Source organism: Corythoichthys intestinalis, chromosome 20, assembly GCF_030265065.1.
Source record: "Corythoichthys intestinalis isolate RoL2023-P3 chromosome 20, ASM3026506v1, whole genome shotgun sequence".
Classification (NCBI taxonomy): Eukaryota; Metazoa; Chordata; class Actinopteri; order Syngnathiformes; family Syngnathidae; genus Corythoichthys; species Corythoichthys intestinalis.
The window spans coordinates 6,818,266-6,846,012 of NC_080414.1; the positions used below are offsets into that span (position 1 = coordinate 6,818,266).

Sequence of the window (27,747 nt, forward strand, 5' to 3'; positions counted from 1 at the left end):
TACCTAGCTCACCTTTCCTTGAGAGGCCTGAGTTAAGAAAAACTGTTAAGTGATATGAAAGGGAAAGGCAAGAAGGGTCTGGGGCCATTGAAGGTTACTGGGGGATGCCTTAATGTCCATCCAGGAAGCCACTGCACTTTTGAGGATTCCAATGTTGTTCCTTTGTGTTCTTTTGGAGAAACCACAACTGACGAGATGTTTACCCTGAAGCTCTCTGGAGGTGGTAGTGTTGAAAAAATACATCACATGAAACTGCCTACCTGTTCTTGAGTGACCCTTTTCAGATCCATTTTGTTGCCAAGGCGCATGATCTATCCGTTCCTCGATCTTGAATTCATTTCCTGATGCTAATTGTAGCTTTTGGTATATTCATGAGTTTTCTACTATCCTTTTCATGTTGTAGTGCTTTATCTGGATAAACCCAAAATGACACTGCCGTTTAGCATTTATTGACATATCTCTTGTCTGTTTAAATATATGGTGGTTAGAATACTGTCTGCACTCAAATTCACTAGTGTGCTATTCTGTATGTATAATCTACACATATTTTATCCAATGTTTCTGTTATGGAGATGATCAACTGTCGAATTGTCAGCAGAAATAACTGCCCTGGGATGTACTGTAGATGCATTCTCCCAAAAATGTTTACCACTAACACACAAGTACATGTACATTTGTGTTGAATTTGAAATATTGTTGTCAATATCTAATGAAATGGTCTGAAGTAAATGACATTAAGATGTGAAGATCAGTTTCCATTTACCACATTGTTGTCTGTATTATGGATGGTTTACCAACTACAATTATGGGATTATTTTTTTGTATAATTTGAATGATGAATTTAATTGAAATAAATACATTTCAAACAATGTAAACATTATAACATTTTATTAGTCTGTAATGAGCCAATGAAATGGACTGGTTAAAACTTTTGATGCTAAAGAAGAATTTGTATCTTAGTTTGCACCCGGTCAACGTTGCCCTCTGGTGGATATAATGTTTACTACGATATTTACGTTATTTGATAAAACTAAACTGTTTTTTTTTTCTTAAACCTTGCGCCAAGTATCATATAGGCCAGCAGTGTTGTTTTTTGGCCGCCCTTTTAATTTTCGTCTTAGTTTTAGTCTTTTGGACAGTAATACTAATTAGTCTTGGTCATTTTAATCATCTCAAAATTGTTGTCTTCATCTAGTTTTTGTCGACGTTTAATAAAAATGACTTCATCTGTAAAATGAAAAATTTAAATATACCCACCTGGACGCCACAAATTGTATGTTAAAAAATAAAATAATTGTCCGGGAGTTAAACAGGACGCTCACTGTTAGCAATAGCCTGATGCTAACGCAAACGTGAATGCCAATGTTGTTAATCTTACTTTTAAAAAGTAAATACAGTTACAAATTACTTCTCCCAAAAAGTCATGGAGTGTAAGAGTAATTAGTTACTTGGCAAAGTAACTGATGTTACTTTTCTCATGTTTTACACGTTAATACATGGTCCATTTTATAACGTATTTCACATCAAATATGTTTATATTAACTGATCGACTTAAACTGTTTTTTTCCCCCCTCATTCCAGAAAAAAAGAAAAAAGGTCACACTATGTTAAGTTCAAAGGGTTTTTGGGCCAATAGGTCCTGGCTCAATTCTTTACCCTAAACTTAATTAGACACAGGGGTAGTGTGGATATTGCGATAACTAGATAGTAACCTTTGCTATGTTTGGAAATCATTTAATGTTGTGAATCAACTGTTAAAAGTTGTTAAAATTGCTCCCATTATTGCATTAGTTCCCTTGTGTCTACTTTCGACAGGTCAAAGTTTTAAAACTGTTTTACCATTTAAAGATTTTGACGATTTAGGAGTATTTTAGATGAAAAAAAAAGTAACCTAGGTTTGCTAGGAAGGTTCTCTACAACAGAGCCTTCCTGAAGTCTACTGCTTTAAGATGGCGGCTGCTTACTAACGCAAGTAAGCCTATCCTTTCGCATCTAGTTCTCTAAACATGTGATATCTACCTTAGCATCATGTGGGCGTAGTTTGTAGGCTGTCGGCTGCAGTCAGGTGTTATTGGAGCCACCTAGCATCGCGTTTGCAACAGCGTCACAACCTCCTTCCCACTCCCGCTCTGCTCTCTCCGTTTCTGTCAGATTTTTCTCGCGTCATTCAACCGACGCATAGTAACGTACGCCTTTACGTCCTCAGTAAAGGTAACGGCGTTGCAAAGATGAGAAAAGTAATTAGATTACTCACTACTGAAAAAAATAACGGCGTTATTAACAACACTAATGAATGCTATGCTAACGCTACAGTTACATTTAGTGTGTGATGATAACTCAGCACAGACCTTTAAAGGCTAAAGCAACATTGCATATTCTCTCTTGCCAAGATAAGACAAATCTTCACGTGTGTCTCAAAACAAACAATGGGCAGATTGGAGAGACACTAGTGCGTGAGCTGGTGGGGGGCTCACCACGTCACTTGAGTGACACAATCAGACATTGCTATGATGCAGGCTAACTACACATAAAATGTCACACATTGTGAACATGTGACAGAAACTATGGCGCGTTCTCGTCTCGTCAGACGAAAACTGGCATTCGTGTCATTGGTTTTATCTCCCAAGACACGTTTTTAGCTCGTTATCGTTTTGTCATCGTCATGAAAAAAATTGTTCGTCGATGAAATATTTTCATTATCGTCATCGTTGGCGAAAACAACAGTTGGCCAGCAAGTGAAGACAAAAGTGAAGTGAATTTTGATTTGTGTTTAGCATGTGTTTTACAATATTAGCGTTGACCTTTTAAACCTGAGAATTCTCAATTCTATCAATATGATTTCAAGTGAACCCTTTTTTTTTTTAATTTGCTTCAGTTCTTTTCAACCAACAGCGCTTTGACTCACATTCACACCTAAAGGCAAGTTATCCTTTACTTAACATAAGGGTAAAAGGGTGGAAAAAAACATTTTCGGAATGTCGAAGGAAGCCAAAGTACCTGCGCAAAACTCACACAAGTACATGCAAATCTCCACGGGAAGGCCAAAGCGGAGACTCGAACCCCCGTATCTCAGAACTTTGAGGCCAATGTGCTAACTGCTGCGGCCTCTTCACACTTTTTTCAAAAGGTCAAGCGTCCAAATTGTCCTCAGCCCATTCACTTCCTAAAGCGCTTGAAAAGCGGATGGATGCCTTTGCCGAGCGATGACGCTTTGCTTTTGCTTTGATATTCCATATAGACTGTGTCATCTGCACCAGACATGGAGCTCATGGTTCCCGTTCGCCGTGAAAACTACGTGGGAAAGAGATAATTTATGAATATATAATAATGTCATTATGAGTAAGCTTTGCATATTTTTGTAGTTTTTTAGCACCCACCTGTGGCTTTGTTCCCACCTCCCCTGCCACCATTTCCTCCTCAGCATCCAAATCGGATGCAGCCAAAACCTTTTGCAGGAGCTGTTGTTGCTCCTCTCTGGTGGAGAACATCAACTCTTCTTCCTCCATTCCTGCCAACTGTGTGATCACCTAAGAAACGCAATAGCGTTAGATGGGATGAATTAACAATCTGTACATGGAGCATTACACCAAGAATGTTGAAAACAATGGCGGATGCAGGTCTTTCAATGAGGGGAAGCTTAAAATGTGTCCGCCTGTGAGTGCTTTGCGACAGTGGAGGGGCTGCTCGGTAAGGAAAGAAACTAGAGTGCCAGAAGTCAAGCCTCCAAACACAACCACTACAATAGAAAAAACACCAGAAATAAACTCGATTTTTCACTAGTCGTTTTTAACAAAGCAAGTGTCGCTAGGATGATTACGAAAGTCTGCGGTTCAACTCAGAATAACGGAATGAAAATGAAACAATGCCTCCTGCGGGTGGTAATACGACAAGATCACTGATTCGCTCAGTCTTAAAGCAATCGGCTCTGAAAACAACAACACTACATTACAGTTCTTTGCTGTCTATGCTTGCTACTTGAGGAGATGGTCTAGAATGTAACGCGTGCAAATATGAGGGATAACGCTACCTTAAAGCTGTAGCCCTGGTCCACTAAAAAGCGTTGTCTCTTGGTGGAATACGCCATCTCCTGAGTATCCTGAGACACCAGCGAATAAAAGAAAGCATTGTATTCCTCTGCAACCATTCCTAAAGTGGATGACAGGTGGTGTGAGAGGCTTATTTTGCTTGCATTTACACAAATAACAAATGTTAAAGGGACAAACCTTTCTTAGCTCTTAACACTCGACCAAGACGCTGAGCTTCCTGCCGTCTTGACCCACCATGAGAAGAGATTTGGATCAGAACATTGGCTTCTGGTAAGTCAAATGAGGTGTCCCCAACCTGTTTGGTGTTAAAAATATATTAATATAATTAATGCCCATTACTGATTAGGGCTTCAACTAATGATTATTTTAATAATCAACTAATCAGATAAATATCACTTCTTTCAATTACCTTCCCAATTTACAATCGATTAGTTTTAGCACCCTTATTAAGAAGCTAGTTTAGACAGTAAGATGTCCAAAAATTGGCAAAAATGTGAATTGTTGTTTTCCAAAGTAAAAGCAGATTTTTGTTCATGTCTTAGACTTGAATGAAGAAATGTGATAATATTTACAAATGATAAGTTATATATATGTTATAATTTCAAGAATTTAGAGAAGTTTAAGTTGAAGGTCCTAAACGATTAATCAGTTATCAAAATAGTCGATTAATTTACTAATCGATGAGTTGTCGATTAATCAATTTATTGTTGCACCTCTACTGTTGTCTCAATACAAAAAATTTCTACTTGATATTGGTACTCGATAGCATTTTTGGTACTACATAAATTAAAAAAAAACAAATTATTATTTTTCTCTTTCATTGCCATTGACAGTGATAGACGTCCAATCATGCGGCACTCAAAAGCTAAACTAAAACTTTAAACGTTTTTCACTAGTAGACGTCCAAATCCATGTCGATGGCAGCTAATGTTCATTGCAGAATTAATTTTAGGATATGTAAAATAAACAAGTTTTTATGCTTACAATAATATTCCTTTCGGCTTGGATTACTCTTTCAAAAGAGAATTAAATGCGAATACCAATTACAATTCCTGAGCGTTTCGTCAAACTTTCATTTCACAAGAGCAATAAATGCACTTAAAAAAGAAATACCTGGGCTCAGCCTCAAACCATATTAAAAATAAAAATAAATAAATACATGTAAGTTACAACAAAAGAATAATTGGCTAAATTGCATCGCAAAAGTCAGCTAGCTTAAATGCCAACTTTTTTTCATCAATGCTCTTAAATTGTTCAACCACGTAATTTCACACAAAAAAATGCTAAACATACTTATAAACTAAATAACGAATGCATAAACAAACGTATTAGCTCAAACAAAACCATACCTTATGTTGGTCTTAACAACGAGCAGCTGGGTTCAGCCATGTTAGACGAGCTACGGCATATTCACTGTTGCCACTAGATGGCAGTGTATCCACCCAAATCAATAAAACTAAACGATTACAATGTCACTTTAAACGAATCCTCGAAGCAGCAAAATTTGATTCAAAGCTTTTTTCTAATTGAATTACTCGAGTTAATCGATTTAGTCGTTGCCGCACTACCCCCCCACCGAAACATTCTGGAACCATCAAGTCAACTGGCTTTAGATCATTGATGTTGCGCAGTTAAATGTTTGTACTAAATTACCTTAGAAATGAAAATGGTGTTGATCTTGGGATTGTGCTTGAAGTTCTGCAAGATCTGCATACGTTCCCCTTGAGAAGTTGGGCCATAAATGTATGGCCTTGAGAAGACAAATACAATGAGAAACATTTTCTAAACTAATACAAAAGTACTTTTTTCTATGAGGGAAAATATACATACTTGTTAAGCCGAATTGCATATTCTTTCAAGGCAAAAACGTTATCAGCAAAGACGATGATCTTGTCGTTACGCCGCTCGTGAAAGCGAATGAGGAACTGGCAAGCCCTGAACTTATTGGGATTCATGGTGTAAAGCAAGATTCGCTTCTTAGTTTTGATGGCCACATACTCTCTGTAGAACTCTGGAGACATTGGGCACCACACCTGGAACACCGACATCATGTCAGTCAGGAAGTGCTTATTTTTTGGCATGTAATATGTATAGGCGTGTTGCTCTTTCACCTCTGCGCACTGGACTTTGGCTATGTAGCCATTGCTTTGCAACTCCATCCAGTTGGCTTCATAAAGCTTTGGCCCGATAAGAAAGTTGAGGTCCACAATCTTATCATCCTCCCTAACTAAAGTAGCAGTCAGGCCCAGTTTGCAGTGTGCCTGAACGATGGTCAAGACACTTCGGAACATTTTGGCTTACGTGGAGCACATGGAGAGTGGGAAAAAATGTATATCAAACACGCTAATGAAATACAGGGTCTTCTAGCCTTATTATTGTCACACATATACCTACCTGGAATAGTGTGCACCTCGTCAAGAATAATGAGACCCCATTCTTGGCTTTTCATCCACTCCATGACCCTCTCGGCTTCCCAGGAGCGCTTAGTGGTGTGTCCCAGCATTGAGTAGGTGCTGATAGCCACCGAGCAACCAATGGGCTTGTCCTTGGCATCGGAGGTGAAGCGGCAGATTTGAGAGTCATCGATAGTGGACCACATCTTGAACTGGGCCTTCCACTGTTCCACGGACACAGAGGAGTTACCCAACACCAGGCAACGTTTGCGTACCGTGCACGCTGCGGTCACGCCCACTAGAGACTTGCCAGCTCCTGGAAAACAGGGAAGCAAACTATGTGAGTTAGTGATTCATTTCGGCGTCCGACAAGTATAACAGATGCAAATGTGTGACTTAGGAAAACCTCAATCCCAGTGACGTCAAAATCTGCCAACAGAGCAACCTAGCCAGGCGCATTAGCTCACCTATTAGCACGTTCGACTCCCACCACACGAGGTAACAGCTGTGCAAAATTATCTTGAGAACGTGGAGCACATCACTTTGACTCGGTTTTTAACTTCATGACACACATTTACAATATTTATTTACTATAAATAATCCTGTTGCGATATGCAATAAGTCAGTTAATCGCACGGTACATAAAAATTAGGTCGGTAATTTTCCCGGCTGCGACATATCGGCACACGTGGGTGTTGATTGCATATGAAACTCCAGTTCCTTTAACAGATGTTTATTGGTCATCAACACACTGTAAAACTAATGTTCAGACATATAAAATAAAAAGCACATCTATAATAAACATTGCAAAACCTTAGCATTGCTACATTGAGGCAAATGGACAAATGCAATGTACAAACCACTTTAGCCTGCTATAAAATATTGGCAACTTCTCAAAACGCAAACTTTAAACATAAAAACTCACTGGTTTACAGCATCTGAAATCTATGACGGACACCATATGCATGACGAAAATAGAAGACAAGTGCACTTTTTTTTTACCAAGTGTAAAGCTGACGGTTAGCGGCATAGCAAACTTGCTTCCGGTGAACAAAATAAAAGCATGTCATAAAGATTTCTTGAGTTTCTCTCACATACTTCCCATTTGACACTAAGATAGCTTTAAAATGACATCCATTATGAAAAATCTGATTAGGAGTGAATAATTTGGCTTCAAATTTGCAAACATGCGCACTTTGCAGGACAAGATGACAGTCATTTTGGATCAAATCAACACTTTTGATGGGCTCTAATTGGCAGAAAACAAACCTCGTGTTTGGTTTCACACCTATTTTATATTCTGCATACAATTAGCTAGCTTTCAAATGGCAAGTTATGCATTGTGTGTGTGTTTTTTAAAATATTATTTTTAACAAAGTTTGTTTTATTTTAATGGGTGATTTATTAGGATGTATTGTCACTACATTAGTGGTTGAATTGGTTAAAACAATCAATTTTAATAATAATAATAACACTTATCAGCAATAACTTGAGACAATGTATGACCTAATAAAATTTGTTATTGCGACAGGCCTAACTATGCATTTGAAATATCAACTAAATTTTTAGAGGTCACCTAATTAATCTGTCAGTTTGATGCCTCTTGTATACGTCATTAAACGCGAATTTTTCACTATTCCATCCTCCCTTACCAAAAGGAAAGCAGCATTCTTACCACAGGGCAGCACAATGACTCCAGAGCGGGCGCGTCCGTTGCCAAACATTTTACGAAGACTTTTTTCCTGGTAGGGTCGCAGTACAGCAGTCGGTTTCAAGTCTATGTTGATATCTGGGTTGACGGTATCATTCCTAAAGTCATACTCTGCAAGGAGCGGGTATTCCAGCTCAATGCAGCGCTTTTGTAGTGCTTCAATCATTTCCTACACAAAACCAAGATGTTCATGTCAAACAGCACTTACTGTATTAGAAAAAATAAAAATAAAAAAAAAATAAAAAAACAACAATTAGCTTTCACATATAAAATGTAAACCGCACCTGTTGAATCTCAAAAGACACTGTCTGAGTCTCTTCCTCCTCCTCTTCCTCCTTATCCATCTGCTCATAGTAGCTAAAGATGTCTTCAGGTACCTGTTGGTTTACAGGTTGTCCATCCGTAGGCTGCTGTGAGGTAGAAGCACCTCGTTTGTCGTCGACGGTCTTGGAGATCTATTAAAGAAAAACTTTAAAATAGGCATTTGTTGCAGGCATCATAAAGATGCACTTACACTGTATTTGCATGCTTTTTTTTTTTAAGATGGCAGGCTCGTGTTCACGTAACATATTAAGGGTTATTCACTTAACTATAGCCTTGGGAACACAAGATAACTTGGAAAAATATATCTATCTCGTACTTAAATCCAAGTCTAGTGCTGCAACGATTAATCGATGAACTCCAGTAGTTCGATTAGAAAAAAGCTTAGAGGATTCGTTGAATTAGAGTGGTGTTGTAATGGTTTGTTTTGAAAATGTTTGCATTTAGTTTTATTGATTTGGGAGGATACTCTGCCCTCTGGTGGCAACAGACTCCTCTAACATGGCTGGATCCAGCTGATCCCTGTTAAGACCAACATAAGGTTGTAGGTTTTGTTTGAGCTAATATGATTGTTATTGCGTTCGTAATTTAGTTTAGAGGTATATTTAGCAGTTTTTGTGGGAATAATTGTTTGAACGTTTTGTTAAGAGCATTGTTTAAAAAATTTTTTTTTTTTAAAAACGTTAGCATTTTATAGCATTTAAGCTAGCGGACTTTTGCTATGCAAGTTAGCCAGTTGTTCTTTGGTTGTACTTCGAGCTTCATTTATTATTTTTTATACCATTTGGGGCTAAGCTCAGGTATTTTAATTTATTTTTTAAATGCATTTATTTCTCTTGTTAAATGAAAGTGTAATTCTGCATCGTTTGGAAAAAAAAAACTCTGGGAATTATATTTTGTAATCGCGTTTAATGCTCTTAATTAGAGCTGTCCCGACTAGTCGACGTTGTCGACGTCATCGATGACGTAAATGCGTCGACGGGCAAAACATACCGTCGACGGGTAATCACGGGTTTTAAAAAATGACATGCGGATAAAGTTTAGAATGGCAGGCGCTCGCGATACAAGCGGTTGTTACTGGCACCCCCAAGGGGGCCGCTGTTATATTAATGTGACCGGCGTTGTCAGATTGAGCAAAGAGGAAGAAAGTGGGCGAGTGAGCGAGAGAGAGGGAGCGAGATCAGCGAGTTGGAAAAGTGCGCGGGTAGCGCCGAGTTGAGTGGCTTCATCCCCTAAGTTTTTGTTTTGGTCAATAAAAGTATCCTTAAAGAGCCATCCGACGCCTCTCGGTGTTTTTATGCACGCCGCCGCCTTCCCGAGGAGGAAATCGGACGAACCCAGACGAACCGGCAACAACGAGCCAAGTGAATCACCAGTGAGGAGTTGAAAACACTGCGCATTTCCATAAAGGGCAGAGACGGTTACACGTGAAAGCGGCATAAAGTCAAAAAAGCGGACCAGAATAACCAGAGCCTGGAATTATTTCAAGGAAAATATGGAGGGTGCCACTGTGTGTACTCTTTGCTAAGCTGAGCTCGCATACCACGGTAGCACGTCGGCTATAAACAAACACTTGAAACAAGTATAATACCAAGTATAATTTTCGAAGACAACAAGAAACAACAAGCTAGCGGATTGTAAGTCCATACAACGCTCTAACGATTTTTTAAATGGAAGTTGCCTTTATGTGCGTCGTATCAAGCCCATTTTTATTTAATAAAATAATTAACATAATTATATATTTTTTTAAATTATTATTAAATTTATTAGGATCATGGAAGCTCCCACTTAGGGAAAATATATACATATATCCTGTATATACATAATATAAAAAATATATATGGAAACACCACTGACCTGCTTACTGTAATCCACTAATGTTAGTTATTTAGTATTATAAAGTTTACATATAATAGTACACTATAAAATTAATACTATATACTTAATTTTTGTTACTGTGGGTATGTGTGCCTTTCATTCAAAATAATTTTGCTAATATTTCAGTGTGCCCTCTGTGTTATCTTCAGGTTAAAACAAACAAAAGTTGAACAGTTTTTCCCCTCCCCAAAAAATGCAGAATGCACACCGGAAAGAGCATCTAAACTCACACAGTATTCTGAAAATGATTGTACGGGACATTGCAATTCATTTTAACATTTACTGTAGAACAATATAGACAATGACATACCGCAAAAAGAGTAAGAATTGTTTTGACTCCTGTTAAAAAGGTAAAGTCACAGTGTTTCCGTTTACATTTTTTTGCACCAGTTAATGCCAGCCACATTTGACCTCATTGTTTGTGATTTATTATTGATATTTATGTTATTTATTTATACGTTAATAAAGAATTTAGGTGTTCCAAAATGTTTTTTGTGAATTAATAAGCTTTAACAAAAATTTCATTATTAAATTAGTAAAAAAAAAAAAAAAATTTTTTTAATTATTAGTCGACTAATCGTAAAAAAAGTCGGCTGACTAATCGGGAGGAAATTAGTCGTTTGGGACAGCCCTACTCTTAATGCTAGCAAGTCTTTGTTTCACATCTCCTAAAATTTATTCTGCAATGCATTAAATGCTCCTAATCAGATAACTTGATTATTCAAACTAGCTGATAGATCAATCGCTGAAACCCTATGTAAGTCACTATGAAACTATGGGGGGAAAAAAGCGAATTATAGACCTGTCCTTAATTGCTGTATAAACATTGAACAAGTACGGTAAGAAAAATGTACTTATATTAATTAGGAGCATACCGCTGACTTGCTGTGAATGACCTCAGTAATGAGCCCGCCGTCTGTGCCATCAGCAGCATTGAGGCGACAAATTCGAATCTTTTCGTCCTGCAGGAGACGCTGAATCACATCAGGAAAGGTGCTCTCGACAAAATACCTGAAGACAGGCAGACATACACAAAGGGAAAAGATGGAATAAAGAGCAACAATGACATCTAAAGTTTTGGAGTGACTGTACCTATTATGTTTCAGCACCAGCTTGACTTTGCCGTAGCTCACAGTGCAGAGCTGGGGAAACAAAAAAAAAGTCAAAGAATTTGAATGAAGGTATATTTATAAAAAAGATACAAAAATAATTCGACTGACGAATTCAACAAATAGCTTATTTTTCACAGAAGACAATATATGCCAGTGAATATTGCTATGTATTTCTGTATACATATTAGGCATATGCCAGTATGATATTCTGACAGTATGATAACCTTAAGCCGAAATATCACGGTTTCACAGTATCATGGTATTGCAATTACAGCTCTAAAATATGTTACGTTGAGATATCTGTGTTTATAAAAAAAATAAATAAAAAAAAATTTAAACACATAGAACAGCATTTTTGTTTTTGAAAACATACTAGCAAAGTGCAACATAAGTACAATATTAAGTTAAAATAAATAATTTAAACTCTTTATATACGTTCAGATAAAAATATATGCAGGCCTTTAGGTGAGCCTAAATCCACAGCAACATTATTACCATCAGAACTAAAATAATTATTTTCCATGAAAAGCACGTGTGTATAACTCGTATCATTATACACACACTCTTTTTCTCAGCACAGACAGTTGCCAGAGAAAAACACACCACGTTTTACCACCGCTAGACACACTAAACACGCTGGAGTTAACTCTCTTAGCTGGTGGGAAACATTCATGAAAGTGTTTACTAAACTTGATAAATGCTCAACTAAACTCACATTGGAGGTATTGCCTCCTCAGCAGCCACCCTCCGCAAAAAAATAGCTAATACTGTAGGGACTGTATGACGGACTTAGCCTGTTTATGGTGTTTCACTTTATGTGTTTGCATTAAGCTAGCGGTGAAAAAAAAACAATGAATATTGTTATACCTTTCTGTCTACATATGTTGTTGTTGTTCCTTAGCCTGTTTACGTTTCACTTTATATGTTAGCATGAAGCTAGCGGTGAGGAAAAAAAAAAAAAACTACAGTATTTGCAAGACAAAAGTGTTTGTCTAATATATAGGTACAATATGTGTACATATTGCTTGATTAGCTTTACAGTAAACTCGAGTGTCAATAAATAGCTTTAAGGAAGGTGTCATGAACTATTTTCGGTTAGCTTAGCTATGCCAAAGGGGAAACCACTCACTCATTAAGGACAAAATAGTACAGTACAACAGGTTGGAATCGAGTGTCTTAGTATGATGGCATCTTTGCAAATACAAGTACGGGAGTGGAGTATCAGACATGATACTGATTTAGGTGTGTTCCTAATCCATACCTTGATAAATTGCACAATTCCATCCGGCACAGAGGTCTTGCTGAGTTTCTGAAGATACTCCACGATGTCAGAAGTCTGCAGCCCCACACTGACAGCAGCATATAGTGAATATGCCGTGAGCTTGTACTCGTGGATGTGGTTGGGCCTGCACACTGGCTCCGCTATGGCCACCAAGAAATCCTGAGCATACTTATACACTGGTGAAAACGCTTCTAGGAAAATGTGTCCATCAGGAGCCTACGGGAGAGAAAAAGGATTCGAGATTAATTCAAACAATGGAGAAAGTTGACCTTTAACGTCATCCTGAAATTAACGAATCCCATCACTCACCACCCAGAGAGGTCGTGAGGAGTGATCGTTCTTCAGAAGCATCTGAATTCGATAGTCTTTGGCCCCATATTCATCCAGCTTTGTGCTGGATTCATCCACTTGCTTCCCCGCAGCAGCAGGTATGGCCTCCTGCGACTTGCCACCTACTACCTCTTCTTCATCTTCATCCTCCTCATAGAAACGCTTTTTGGACTTCTTCTCTGTATAACATTCGAGTTTTAAAACACAATTGATGCTGAAATATAAATGTAAACATTTGCAGACAACAAGTAGTGTGGAATCAAATTCCTATGAAATACTAATCTATAACACAATTACTATATGTCAGCAGGAAAGCAATATGAAACTTATTATTACAACTGAGCATTAACGTTAGCAATAGGTTCATTCCTATCAGGAATTTCTAATGCAATGCAACAGAATGATATGAAGTGACGTGAATTAAATTTTATCGCCGGAGACACTAAAACAGCAAGCTAAAATCTATTAAAACAACTCACCTCTATCCCCTTTCTCCCTTTTCCCCATTTAAATAGCTTGGAAGTGCTTTTCTATTTCAGACGTCAAGAAACTCGATTTTGTCAGTAGAGAATTCGTTGCCTTGCTGCCATGTCGGAAAGTGGAAACAACATTTTCTTTATCGACTTGAATGACGCTTGATACTCAGCGTCGAGGTACATTACCTCCCCCTATCGGATTGATACTCTGTCTTAAAGCGTCGACTCGGTGGCGTACCCAACGCGGCCATCTTACGACAGACAACCTACTCATTTAAAACACCAAATTGTTGACAAATGTAAATTGTTTGGTTTATAATGTCCGTCTACCTTTCGGTCATGTTTTTTTCTTGTAATTTTGGAAAACAAAAAACGGAAAATTAACCTAATCATTTTAACTGGGTGTCAACAAAAAAAACAGAAATGGATTCACGATTAAAAATTGGTCATTCAATCACAGAAAGCTTTAATCCGTTTTTGTAATATGAGTTTATTGACCAGAGGTGAAGTGAAACACACCTCATAGTCTTCTGTCTTGATGTGGCTGTGGTACAAGTACTGAACTACATTAGAGTATGGCAGGGGTCGGCAACGCAAAATGTTAAAAAAGCCATATTGGGCAAAAAAGAATGTCTGGAGCCACAAAAATTGAAAGCCTTATGTAAGCCTAATAATGAAGGCAACATATGCTGTATGTATCAACAGGGATTGGACAAAATAATAGAAACGCCTATGAAAATCAACAAAAACAATTAAAAATGTTGTAGGTCTGCCATTTGCAGCAATTAGACTCATTTCTCCGAGGCACTGACTTATACAAATTGTGAATTGTTTCAAAAGGAATTTTAAGCCATTCTAACTCGATGGCAGAGTAAATCGACGTCTTAATTGAATCTCTAAAACTAACCATAAATGCTCAATAATGTTTAGGTCTGGGGATTGTGCCGACAATATGACATGCCCAACTTCATTAGAATGTTCCTAATGCCATTCTTTAACAATTATGTTCAATGATTATGATGCCAAAATGTTAGGTGTTTCTATTATTCTGTCCAACCCCTGTATATTAGCCAACTTTCAAAAGTTTCAGGGGCCACATTGTGACGCTTCGGGAATACGACAGTTTTCATGTTTGAACCCATGGTTCCGTCTCCATTCGAACGATGTTGCAATCCCGCATGAAAACAGTATTCATGCCAGGCCTTAGGGGGCAGTGCATTTTTACAAGGCGACAGCCAATGATGCATTTCCTTGACAACAACCTCCTCAAGGCGGAAAACAACATACTCCTGAAGCATTGGTGAAGTAAATGGTTCCCAAGTTGGCCACAAATACATAATGAGCCTTCGTGATTAAATGTTTAGTTTTCCTGCAGTCCATCCTACAGAGAATGAGACACCACGTGACTACTCTGTTGTACGATGGCGCTTCAAGTTTAACTTCATTAAAATATCAATGATTTAGAATAATGTTTGTCCCCCAACCCCATCTTTTTCCATTTTGAAACATTTTTGAAACGCTCCAGGGAGCCGCTTGGCTAAAAAGAGCCGCATGCGGCTCTAAAGCCACGAGTTGCTGACCCCCGGACTATGGGAAACAAACATTTGGATGTTAAAATGATGATTGGATGCAATGGCTCAAAATTGCCACAAAGTGGCAGCACTTAACATGTCTGGTAAAGTATTTATACAGTACAGCATTTTCACAAAAGCTACGATGATGCTTTGCACTTTAAATACCAAAACAAAAACAAAACTTGCTGGTAAATTTAGGTGTAGCCGGTCTTGGCCTAAATGAAACTAAAAGTTTATTCCAAAAACCACTTATCAGATAAAACATCACACCAAAGGAACTCGACTGAGCAAAAATGTACAATAAACCATCAATAGATAAAGATTCATGGAATCCAAGGTCAGTCGGTCAGTCAATGTCAGCCTCTGGTAACACAATGCTAGTTGTACTGTTGACTGGCTGTGGTTAGAGGAGGAATCATTGCATTCTTGATGTCCATCACTTCTATGGTCTCCTTGAAATATGAAAGAGGAAAAAAAAACATTAACGGTTCAACTCTACCTGACTCACCATGTGTGTCGAGTACACACATACTGACAGATATAAGCTTTCACTTGCAAACTACTAAACTTGTTATAGATGTACAATCTTCTGGATGGTCAATGCCAAGCTACAGACTAGTTAAAAGGAGAGATAACAAAGAATCCCTTTGAATGAAGTGAAATAACAATGTAATTTTTTAAAAAGCGTAATCATGGAGAAACGCTTAAGTAAAAAAATTAATGAGTATTCCAAGAAAGTGGCCATTTGACATGGAGGCAGACATTTTATCAATGGTTGCACTATTTTAACAATTTTTTTAGCCATGTAAATGTATCCGATTGCCTGACCTTCCTCATGACGTCATTAATACCCATCATCGCATGCACCTACCGCTGTGAAGTTGGCTCTCCGGATTCATATGAAAATGATGTCAATCATTTTTGCTGTAAAAAGGTTTGTCTGAGCTATCGTTTTTAAGATATTTACAATTCCTATTGGTCAATCTGAGGTCAACCAGACCCCAATTTTAATAAAAATGAATAAAAATGATATCAAGTGTTTATGCTTCGTTTGTGCGATAGAAAGTTTCATTTGTGCTGCTATCGTTTTTTTAGATATAAATTTCGAGTGATGACGTCATGCAGCCCATTTATTGCAAAATGGATCCAAAATGGTGCCATTCCTTTATGCTACATTTGCGCTCGTTTATGCTTTAAAAAAATAGCTTTGCTGCAATCATTTTATAAAAATCATAATTTTATAGATATTGAGATAATAATTTCGAGTGATGACGTCACTCGCAGCTTTTCTGTAGCACTCCCGCGGCTGACGAAGTGTACCAACTCTATCAATAACAGAGGGGTGTCCCAACAACTAGCGCAAACGTAGCACAAACAAATGGCACAGCTTCGGGACCATTTTGCAGTAAATGTGAGGCGGGGGGTTGCGAGTCACGCCAACACACAAAATTAATTTCTCAGGCCCATTTACTGCAAAATGGACCCAAAAGGATGACATTTGTTCGTGCTACGTTTGCTCTAGTTGTCACATCAAGTACATTTGAACCCCTGAGTGAGTACCGTATTGGCCCGAATATAAGACGGTGTTTTTTTGCATTGAAATAAGACTGAAAAAGTGGGAGTCGTCTTATATTCGGGGTCTGGACATTATACCAATTCACGACGCTAGATGGCGCCAGATATCATTGAAGCGATGTTCTGTCATAACATTCATTTACGAATGTGATTGCACTTTAGTTTACATATTTAAATGTTCAGATATTAAGATTAGAATGAGGCAAAATAACATGCTTTTTCTCTCAAATATATTGTTATAATCATTTGTTTCAGATGTACTGTAAGTATTTTGTTTTCTGTAAAAATTAATTTGGTGTTCAAAAAGTCTTTTTTTCTAACTTGAGTCTTGAAAAAGAGAATGCAGTCCACCCTATACATGAAAACGGTTTTAAAATAGGCCATTCATTGAAGGTGCGCCGTGTACTCCGTATAATCAAAAACGATAGCAGCGCAAACGAAAAATTTTCAGCACAAGTCTATCAATTTATGTCTAATGGGGGACAATTTCGCGGAGGTCATGCATCTGTGCAAGAGTCCATCATTGTGTATGTGAATGGATATAGCTAATGCCATAAAAATAAAATGACTGCACTCTTTCTGCATTTAAGCATTTCATCAAATGTCCAAGAAATACACGGTTTGTGTATTCTACGCGGTGTCTGTCCCTTTAAGTGTCTCCAAATAACCTGAAAAGACTTGCTCACCCTCCAGAACTTTTGGCTCATTGAAACAATGCTTGCATTGCGGTTTTGTATTTCTGTCGCATCTATTACCGGCTCGTCCACAGGAGCTAAAAGACAAAAAAACATCTCCTTACTGTAAGTGACTTTTCTGAAGGAGGAATAAATAACAAATCAACATCACGCATTTTACCTATATAAGGAACCTTATATTTATCCAGGTGTATTTTTGCCGATCCATCCTGAAAAAGACACCCAAAGGCTAGAAAGGAGAAGGGGATTCAACTGAATTTGCTGCGGAGAAAACTCACCCGTATGAGAAATGACGTGTTGAAAATGTTCTCTATTGTGCGGGAAAAGGAGTCGGGATCAATGACAAACTGGTAATATGGAATCTTTGACGACGCTGTGAAGCAGAACCACATTGTCAACGTTAGGGGTGGGAATGATAACGATTATCTCACAATATGGCGATATAACAATTATCGATACATGTGTCAGAATATCTATAATATTTTACTGTACAGCATATACTTCATAATGTATTGACGGGACACCGGGCTGATTAATAGGGGGCCTTTCGTCAAAGCTGACCGAGTGGAAAAACGGACAGAGCTTTTTACGTTGAAAATTCTTATAAATAAATGCTTAAATCCCTGAATTCTTTATAGATATGGATGTAAAACAGTCTCGATTTATGGTTAAAAGTTAAGAGCTTTTTACGTTGAAACTGTTGTGAATAAATGCTTAAATCCCTGAATTCTTCATAGATATGGACGTAAAAGTCTCGATTTTTGGTTAAAAGCAAAAAAAAAAAACGGGCAGTTCCCATTTATTTTAAGTAGATATGTCGAATGTGCTGCTAGTCTTTTAGCCACTGTGGCGCTGCCTTACCACACGAAGAGCTTTTTACGTTCAAATTCTCGTGAATAAATGCTTAAATCCCTGATTTCTTTATAGATATGGATTTAAAACAGCATAGATTCTTGGTTAAACGCAAAAAAACAGGCAGTTAGCATTTATTTTACGTAAATATGTCCAATCTAATAGTCTTTAAGCCAGTGTGGCACCGCCTTATCACCACAAAGAGCTTCTAACGTTGAAATTCTTGCGAATAAATGCTTAAATCCCTGAATTCTTTATAGATATGGACGTAAAACAGTCTCGATTCTTGGTTAAAAGCAAAAAATCAGGCAGTTAGCGTTTATTTTAAGTAAATATTGCAATGTATAACGCCAATGCTGTCGCGGCTAATTCCTCCCATTGATTTTTTCACGTTACAAAATGCATGCATGGTACAAAAATATAATAATTACCTTGAATCCGTGAACAAATCACTCCTGAGACAATCCTTCCTGTTTGTATGTGGTACAGCTTTCGTACTTTTTCAACCTAAATCTGGCGTTGGGTCGCTGCATGTGTTTGAGAAGAACTACGACCGACTGCGAATAACTGAAGCATAGTGTGGGATGGCCTCCACGAAAAGGCGTGCCGCGGTGTCTGGGGAATCTATCCTGTCAATATAATTATGAAGTCTATGTATACGGGTAATGAACAGAAAACAAGCTCTTTTCATCCTTCTGCCGTGAACTAAATTGAGTTTATCACAAGTAGACATCCAAATTATTTGAAGCTAGAGGGTGGCAGTGAATGAACATTTGTTGTTGGTTCCTTTTTTTCTCCCCTGTAAACTCACGGTTGGCTAGATGACAGTTGTTTAGAATGGACAAGATCCTATCCACTTCTTTCTCTGTGGCTTCCTGTTCATTTTCTTCAACCTTTTTCAGCTGAAACAGGCACAAATTCAAACCAACTCATGTCACGGAACCTTAAACATGTTAGAACAACATCTGTCTTCCACAGAGGAAGTATAACATTACACAAATTTGCAATAAAACAAAAAGACATTATTTTTCGCTTTCTGTGAATGAAGGTACAGGTATTTGCCTGAATGTGTCATAGCTACCAGAGTTGGCATGATCCTTTTTGCTTCCTTGCTTGGGAGTTTCCTTTGTCGTTCTACTCTTTGCTTTGGAGTGGGTGGCTCGGCATGGAAGGACCCTAACCTAATAAGAGATCCGATTCAATGACTGCATGTGCAAAAGATGCATTACAGGAGTTGACAATATAAATGGCGCAGACGTACTTTTAATACTGTCAAAGCCGCCAGAATGCTCCAACCACTGGCCTAGTGGGGCCGGTAAAAATAATGTGTCGATAAAAAAAACAAAAAAAAGTCCACATTAATCCCCAGTGGTTTCGTGTTTTGATGACATTATGCGATCCCGATAAAAGATAACCTTACAGTCTATGCAGCTGGCCATTGCTCTCTGTGGGGTGTAAACACATCTCGTTCGCTGGCTCCCACATGGCCATGATCAACTTGATAACCGTATTATTCACACTATAAGGCGCACCTGACTATAAGCCGCCACCCACCAAATTTGACACGAAAACAGTATTTGTTCATAGATAAGTCGCAGATGTCCTCACTCTAATTTGGGATATTTACACCAAAAGATATCAACCGGTAACACTTTATTTGACAGCGACATCATAAGACTGTCATAGGACCAAATGAACCACCATGAAGCTTTGAACCAACTGGCTGCAAAACTTCATTGCTTCAAGAAGCTTCATTTGGCCATCATTTTTCTCTTGGGGGAGACAGCCAACCTCTGCTGCCACCTGCTGTCAACACTGTGTTCGTTCAACATGCCTGCTCGCAAGCATTGCAGCGCTACAGATGTAAATAACAAATCAAAATTCATGTTCTATGCTAATTATTTCTTCAGTTACTGTTCTAGTTGTTTCATTAATTGCTAGTTATGGAATTTGGTAGCACTTTATTTGACAATGGCACCATAAGACTTTCACAAGACCATCAGATTTATGAAATGACACTGCCATGAGCATTAATGAATGCTTATGACACATGTCATTTTGTGTCATTCGGCAAATGATCTCACTTTTGAATGGATGTAAACGATCCGAGCTGGACATAAATGGAGTTGGTGACAAAATTTGCCGGCTGACACTTAATGACATCTGCCATAAGCATTCAGGAATGCCCATGATGTCATACATTTATTATGATGGTCTTATGACGCTGCTGTCCAATAAAGTGTAACCTATCAACCCCAATCAATCAACAAATAAAAAGCACTGGGCTATAAGCTGCAGGATTCAAATTATAAAAAAGTAGCGGCTTATAGTCCGAAAATACGGTACTGCAGCGGATTGATTGTCAGTATCAAACTACCAACCTAACTTGAGACTATACAAGAAGGCATGTTTCTGAAACCCCTAGCACGCGGCCAAGCGCCGGGGGGGGGGGGGGGGGGGGGGGGGGAGACCACTCAAGAAAGAAAAAGTCAGTTTAAGTGAAAGCGAAATCCAATATGAAAAGCGGAAGAAAGTTTCAGTTCCAGTGGCGAGACCGCTGGCATTGTCTCGGCTACGATGAGATAAAAAAACGAGGCTTACCGTGAAGTGTATAGATCAATGCCCACATGTGCAGACGAGTAAGTTAGAAAAAAGCTAACGAGCATGAAACCTATGGTATGAACATAACATGATAATTCATCTGTGTGACTACGGAGAAAATAATATTGTCTTAACAACAATGTAGCTTGAAAATCGTTAGTCATAACTGCCTTAGTAGTCTCTTTGATTTCTAAATTGTTCCCATGACAACCGAGCTGGGGGACACTTCCAGAGGGCGATAAGAGGAAGACAGGAATGCTTCACCCAGGCACAGTACTCTCGCGCGGGCCCGTCTCCCCCTGGAAAATGTTTGCGTGTGTTTGTTTCCCGAAAACATTAAAATTAGGGCTGTCAAAATTATCGCGATAACGGGCGGTAATTAATTGTTTTAATTAATCACGTTAAAATATTTGACGCAATTAACGCACATGCCCCGCTCAGACAGATTTAAATGACAGTACAGTGAACTGCCCACTTGTTAATTGTGTCTTATGGAGTTTTGCTGCCCTCTGCTGGCTTGGGTGCGACTGATTTTATAGGTTTCAGCACCCATGAGCATTGTGTAAGTAATTATTGACATCAACAATGGCGGGCTACAAGTTTATTTTCTGATTGAAAATTTTACAAATTTTATTAAAACGAAAACATTAAGAGGGGTTTTAATATAAAATTTTTATAACTTGTACTAACATTTATCTTTTAAGAACTACAAGTCTTTCTATCCATGGATTGCTTTAACAGAATGTTAATAATGTTAATACCATCTTGTTGATTTATTGTTATAATAAACAAATACAGTCCTTATGTACCACATGTTGAATGTATATATCCATCTTGTGTCTTATCTTTCCATTCCAACAATAATTTACAGAAAAATATGGTATATTTTATAGATGGTTTGAATTGCGATTAATTGCGATTAATATTTAAGCTGTAATTAACGCGATTAAAAATGTTAATCGTTTGACAGCCCTAATTAAAATCTGTAGAAGTGGTCATTGTAGTCGATTTGGGTTTCATTTATGTATCCTGGAATGATTATGGAATTGGAATAAGATTATTTGCACTCGATTCAATTTTTTTGCACTGCTTTGCTGCACTTTTCATTAAATCTACCTAAAAAAATGAATATTATTAATGTTATTCAAGCAAATTGTTCTTTTTTGTGATTATTGGGATTAATAACTGATGCATTGACCTGGGCCAATGGTTTTGATAGTGGAGCCAATGAACTTCAAAAGCCACTGGCCCAGAGGATAAATGGCTAATTTGCCTTATTGTCTACCCCTGCAATACACCAATGGTTTGCAAACAGCTGAAAAATGACTTGGCTCTCGATGGAGTAAAAAAAAAAAAAAAAAGAAAGAAAAATGAACCCAGTGAACTGGTTAATCACGCACATGTAGTGGTAGCTGGGTGCTGTGCTAAAACAGTCCTCAGCTCTCCGGGCCAGTCTTTCCCAGGCGTCGCTGGTCAGGTAATCATCGACTCCGTTTTCACTATTCTCTGCCTCTTCACTTTCTAGCCGATTGAGACCCATGAAAGAAAGCTGTTAAGAGGGATCAAATCGGCTTTTAGGATAAGTGCATTGATATCCCGCAACCAATGGATAAATGATGCACAATTGTACACATATAAAACGAAATCACTTACCAGGTGATCAACATAAGGGAAGACGTCAAAGGTGTCTTCCTGCTGTTGCAACTGGTCGACCTTCGCCTCATTGAGCTGTGTGGCTACAAATACCACTTTGGAATCCAGCACTGCTTCGCTCGTCTTGTTCACTGTCAAACGGCAACAGACTCAGTGCAGCACCAAATTCTTACACTGCGTGTGTATATGAATAAAAATTGATAACTCCCCAAGGTCAACCTGTTGTAGACAGACCTTGGGGCTTTACTAGCTGATAGTGATAGCCGGTGGAAAGACTGGTTAGGTTATTAAGCCTCTCAATGAAATGTCTTATCCATTAGCTGGCCTACTGTATTCATTAAACTGTAAAAACACTCATAAATACTACATGGCAGAATAAACTACATTTGAGAATAAATATGTGTGCTGTCCTACTTTTGTTTACATTGGATACTTTTATGTCGTAGCTCTACTTTATGCTAGGCATGTGCTGGTATGATATTCTGACTGTATGATAACCTTGAGCCAAAATATCACGGTATCACAGTATTGCAACTACAGCTCTAAAATCTGTTTTTTTAAAAAATATCTAGGTTTAAAAAAAACTTTTTTCCGTTGAACAGGATTTTTATTTTTCAAAAAAATCAGCAATTTGGAATATAAGTGTAATGTTAAGTTAAAATACATTTAAAAAACAAACAAACAAATATTCTAAATAAAATTAAGATATATGTAGTCCTTTAGCTGAGCCTAAACCCACGTCAGCAAAGAGCGGTAGAGGGCTGTGCATTTGCGTGAGCGCCTAGCTTGAACTCGGCTTTTAGTGCGCTTGACAACGGTCATAAAAAATGAAATGGTTAAAAAAAAGCCAGAGAATGCTTGGTTTTCTTTCTGTGCGCCAAATGAGCAAGATTCAATATTGCTTACATGGCCGAGAGTCGGGGCAAACTGACCGTATGTTGCATGCGTTCTATCAATCCATACAATCTTTGAATATAAGACTAAACGAGGATTATTTATGTCTGTTATTTGTATCCTCTTTTTGGAAATCTAAATATGATCACCCTAAAATGACGTAGAGCCAGCATGTGTAATCATTTGTTTTGATGCTACAACGCATGCGGGTCAGTTTGCTCAGCATGTGTTGGACTGCGAGTTAGTGCGCACGCGTATTACATGGATGGACTCAATGGAAAAAGGCAGTCTGAACGGCCACGCCAAAAAGAAAAATCTGAATTGTGCATCAAGACCTGCGGTAGGAACCTAGCCTTAGATGCACTTACAACGCATGCCACACCACGAATTTCATGCCTCTTGTCTGCGTTCAGGCTGCAGGCATATCTGATTCCAATCTGATTCCTCGGATTTTAGGATTAACTGTCCACACTACTTTAAGCAAGTGTCCAAATTAGACCTGGGCCTGTTCAGACTGGGCCACGTTATTGACACGCCTGACAGGTTGACGTCACAGAGTGACGTCACGGACAGTTAAAACCCATCTGAGCTGTTCAAACTGAGAAGCAGCTTCTACAATTAAAATACTGACAATTCAAAAAACATACCATTATCCAAAAGTTCGTCTGCCTCTTTCAAAACCTCAAAGAGTTGAGTGTTGGAAGCAGTCATCAACTCTTCTCTATTTCCTAAAAGTAAAAATATATAAGCATAAGACAAATAGCAATCAAAGCAAGCCACCACAATCTCTAGTCAATTAAAGTAACTCACGCTGGACTACATCGATGAGATTTCTGTACTTGTTCCTCGTTTCCCTTCTCTGGCTAATGTCGGTATATCCTTCCTGGTTTATCGAGCCAAAGTTGAACCCTTCAACTCCTGATTGTTGCTCTCCATTCTCCTGGCTTGATACAATGTCGTCCTGCTGGGTTGCTTGCCTGTTTTGGGACCGGCCTCTGACTTTCCCCATCCTTGTAAAAATCAAAGATAAACACTGAAACAGCAACGTAGGTTTAAGAGGTTGCAGGTTTTTTTTCTTCTGTAAATGAGTACGGTAGTTATTCACTTTTGGAAATCTGTACATATAAATCATCCACTACAGGTCTCCACACTGCTCCTAAATCGGGGCATTTTACCCTTAAAATTTGACACAACGGTAAATTTTTCATCTACTTGCACCTGTGCAAGCAGGACTTTTGCAGATTTCATTTGAAAAGAAAAAAATTTTTGAATTTTTTTGGGCTGAAAAACATCTACTCCACACTTAGGCCTAATTGTTGGCGGCAATGCGCAAAAAATGCTAAAGCATTGCATTTATCAATAGTACAGTGGTACCTCGACACAAGATCGCCTTGACACACGAACTTTTCGACATCCGACATAAAATTTGAATCGCCATTTGTTTCTACATCCCACGACATGACAGCGCCGCAGACGGACGCTCTGCAAATTTTCTTGTGAGAGAAATCAACACAGGTTTCAAAAAGGTTTATACAGGTGGTCAAACAAGAAAAAAGATGACACTTACCATTGAAATGAAGATGCAAATTATAGAAATATATGAGCGTGGGGTGCCCACCCGTGAACTGGCTCAACAATAAATCTCCACGGTCCTCCGTTCGCCTGTCTTTATAAGTTGACAGTTATTACTGTGGTAACATCGCTAAAGAAATCGCCAACTTCGTCAGGTTTTAATCATTTATTTCAGAACTTATCCAACACAAAATGCCTCCTGACCGCCAAAGTTGAGGTGTTCCCAAGAAAACATTGAAAACGAAAGTAAACTCGCAGCCGCTACGCTCCATCTGTGTCACGTCAGCCGCGCGGTGCGTTCAGATACAGAAAAAGAATATCTGCCACATTAGAACATGATTTGTTACATTACAGGAATTATTATTATTATTATTGTATTATTATTCCGATTTTATTTATAATTTATTTGTTTTGCTATGTGTAATTGCCATTTGTAATAGTACCAGCAGTATTTATTAAGGATTTAGTGTAGATTTTTGGGCTGTGGAACGAACTAATGGGATTATAAAAGAATTTTATGGGGAAAATCCTGCTCGACATACAACCAATTCGACTTACAAACAAGGTCCTGGAACGAATTAACTTCGTATGTAGAGGTACCACTGTATTTACGACAGCGCCGCAATTTTTTTGTTTTGCCGGAAGTCGGACGCACAGCGTATTTTCTTGTGAGAGAAATCAACACTGGTTCCAAGAAGGTTAGCAAAGGTGCTGAAAAAAAGGAAAAGGTGACGCTTACCATTAGTGGTGTGACAAAATATCGAAATGGTGATACAGTGCCCTCCATAATTATTGGCACCCCTGGTTAAGATGTGTTTTTTTTGGCTTCTAATATTCTTTTTTCTATTCAAATAATATGGGACCTTAATGGAAAAAAAGAAAAATTCAACCTTCAATACAAGTGCATTTATTCAGTGGGGAAAAAAATCCCACATAAAGAAATAATTATTTGACATCAAATAATGTGTGTCACAATTATTAGCACCCCTGGTGTTAATACTTTGTACAACCCCCTTTTGCCAACAAAACAAGGTCTGGGGACTGAGATGTCCATGGGAGGAGCTTGATTTTGTGTCTGGTGAACCATTTCTGTGTAGATGTGGCCATATTTTAGGGTCATTGTCTTGCTGAAAGACCCAGTGACGACTCATCTTCAGCTTTCGGGCAACAGATTTTGATTTTAAATGTCCTGGTATTTCAAAGCATTCATGATGCCATGCACCCTAACAAGGTTCCCAGGGCCTTTGAATGCGAAACAGCCCCATAGCATCACTGACCCACCCCCATACTTCACAGTGGGTATGAGGTGCTTTTCAGCATGTGCATCTTTCGTGGCACGCCAGACCCACTTAGAGTGTTTGTTGCCAAAAAGCTCAATCTTGGTCTCATCTGACCAAAGCACACGGTCCCAGGCTTCAACTGGGGTTAGGGTTTATATCAAGCTCCTCCCATGGCCATCTCAGTCAGGACAGTAGAACCCAGAAACGTCAACTGCATGACAACGTGGCCGCCGCGAGAACGCAGTGAAACGCGGGCGTTAAAGTCAATCAGCCAATGCACACCAGTCGCAGTGCGGCCGCGTGTTAAACACGTCCCAGACGCGGCTCAACACGATGCATACGAAAACAACGGCAGAGTTTACTATTTGACGTAAGACGTGACTCTCCTGCGTCAATACTACTACATAGTAGCTAGGATCGGGCAGACCGGAAGTCCCTCGTGTAAAAATACGGTGGATCCGGTCGATTTTCAAACTAATATGCAAACGTAACCCATTTTTTGAGTCCATCAGATCTCTGGAGTGTACCGTGTTGAGCCTCCTTATAGTAGGGAAGACGGAGTAAATATAATCTACACAAAGAAACTAACCCGATCGACTCACAGCCTCGAAAAGTAAGGGTTACATTACGTCAGAAACTCGTTCGGTACGCCTCCGTTCCGAACCGAGCACCACGTACCGAAACGGTTCAATACAAATACATGTACCGTTACACCCTTAGTGACAACACTGCTCACGTCAACACAGGCTGACAGGCTGTTATAATTTTGTCCACAAATGATCAACGAAGTGATCAGAACAGTTATACAATGTCATCTACGTTGTGGTGAATCCATTTTTGGACATTCCATGGGTTCCTCCGGCTTGATTTTGCAGTTTGAACTTCGTCAACAACACACTGCTAACTTTAACCGCAACTCATGAGGTTTTTTAACAGAAAATTCGAAGCAGAAATTTTCCAAGATGGTGCCGCCCATATTTCGCTCAGGAAACCCATTTTCTCGCGGCACACCAGTTGAAAAACACTGTGTTATTCTACGTGAGCGTCTCCAAGCATGTAGATGGCGGTGAGGACAGATTGGGTGAAACTGATGACTTTTGAGCACAGTATAGTCAACTTCCAAATGCAAAACGAGTTATATTTCTGAAACTGTTCGTGTAAACACGAGACAGGCTAACACAAAAGCCTTGCTTATTTACCACAGAAAGCAAACGTTTGTAACTTATACTAGATTTGCTACAGAAAGCGAACGTTTTTAAGTTATACCATTCATACATACTTCATTTCCCGCTGTTGTTCCATCTCGGGTTGGTGTGGTTGTCTTGGTGTCCAAGTTGAGCACTACATTCGAAGGTAGACAAACTTTTGGGGTACATTGCACGAAACGAACACTTCCGGGGGCCTTCGTGTCACACTAGTCAGGCTATATGATTGGCTGAAGAGTTGTCATGTGCTTGTGTAAAAATGCCTGATTAAAAAATGCGGCGTGAACGTACCTGACT

General features: G+C 38.7%; 2 protein-coding genes across 2 annotated transcripts; both read right to left on the reverse strand.

Annotated features, from left to right (window-relative positions):
- Positions 1-1,570: 1,570 nt before the first annotated feature.
- On the reverse strand, positions 1,571-13,736 carry ercc3 (excision repair cross-complementation group 3). Its single transcript, XM_057824712.1, has 15 exons — positions 13,553-13,736; positions 13,053-13,252; positions 12,723-12,959; positions 11,442-11,491; positions 11,225-11,360; positions 8,435-8,605; positions 8,115-8,319; positions 6,441-6,755; positions 6,158-6,342; positions 5,877-6,079; positions 5,700-5,796; positions 4,224-4,341; positions 4,028-4,146; positions 3,378-3,527; positions 1,571-3,291 (listed from the first exon to the last, which is right to left on the reverse strand). Exons 1-15 carry the CDS (start codon positions 13,578-13,580, stop codon positions 3,157-3,159), a joined length of 2,349 nt encoding a protein of 782 aa, XP_057680695.1. The 5' UTR covers positions 13,581-13,736; the 3' UTR covers positions 1,571-3,156.
- Positions 13,737-14,090: 354 nt separating this feature from the next.
- Positions 14,091-27,659, reverse strand: nsmce4a (NSE4 homolog A, SMC5-SMC6 complex component). Its single transcript, XM_057824713.1, has 11 exons — positions 27,525-27,659; positions 24,204-24,403; positions 24,041-24,121; positions 22,500-22,630; positions 22,247-22,395; positions 19,327-19,426; positions 19,057-19,147; positions 17,672-17,766; positions 17,554-17,602; positions 17,385-17,470; positions 14,091-15,575 (listed from the first exon to the last, which is right to left on the reverse strand). Exons 1-11 carry the CDS (start codon positions 27,545-27,547, stop codon positions 15,501-15,503), a joined length of 1,080 nt encoding a protein of 359 aa, XP_057680696.1. The 5' UTR covers positions 27,548-27,659; the 3' UTR covers positions 14,091-15,500.
- Positions 27,660-27,747: the final 88 nt, after the last annotated feature.

Bases quoted from the DNA above. Each gene is read 5' to 3' on its own strand.
- ercc3 (XM_057824712.1), bottom strand. From the start codon at position 13,580: ATGGGGAAAAGGGAGAAAGGGGATAGAG. The intron at 8,606-11,224 runs GTATGCTCCTAA...TTTCTTTAATAG, and splicing joins TCATTCACAGCAAGTCAGCG to ATCTCCAAGACCGTCGACGA. The intron at 5,797-5,876 runs GTATGTATATTT...TGTCTTCTCAAG, and splicing joins TATGCAATTCGGCTTAACAA to GCCATACATTTATGGCCCAA.
- nsmce4a (XM_057824713.1), bottom strand. From the start codon at position 27,547: ATGGAACAACAGCGGGAAATGAA. The intron at 19,148-19,326 runs GTAGCTATGACA...TGCCTGTTTCAG, and splicing joins AAAGGATCATGCCAACTCTG to CTGAAAAAGGTTGAAGAAAA. The intron at 17,471-17,553 runs GTAAAATGCGTG...TTTGTCTTTTAG, and splicing joins ATATAAGGTTCCTTATATAG to CTCCTGTGGACGAGCCGGTA.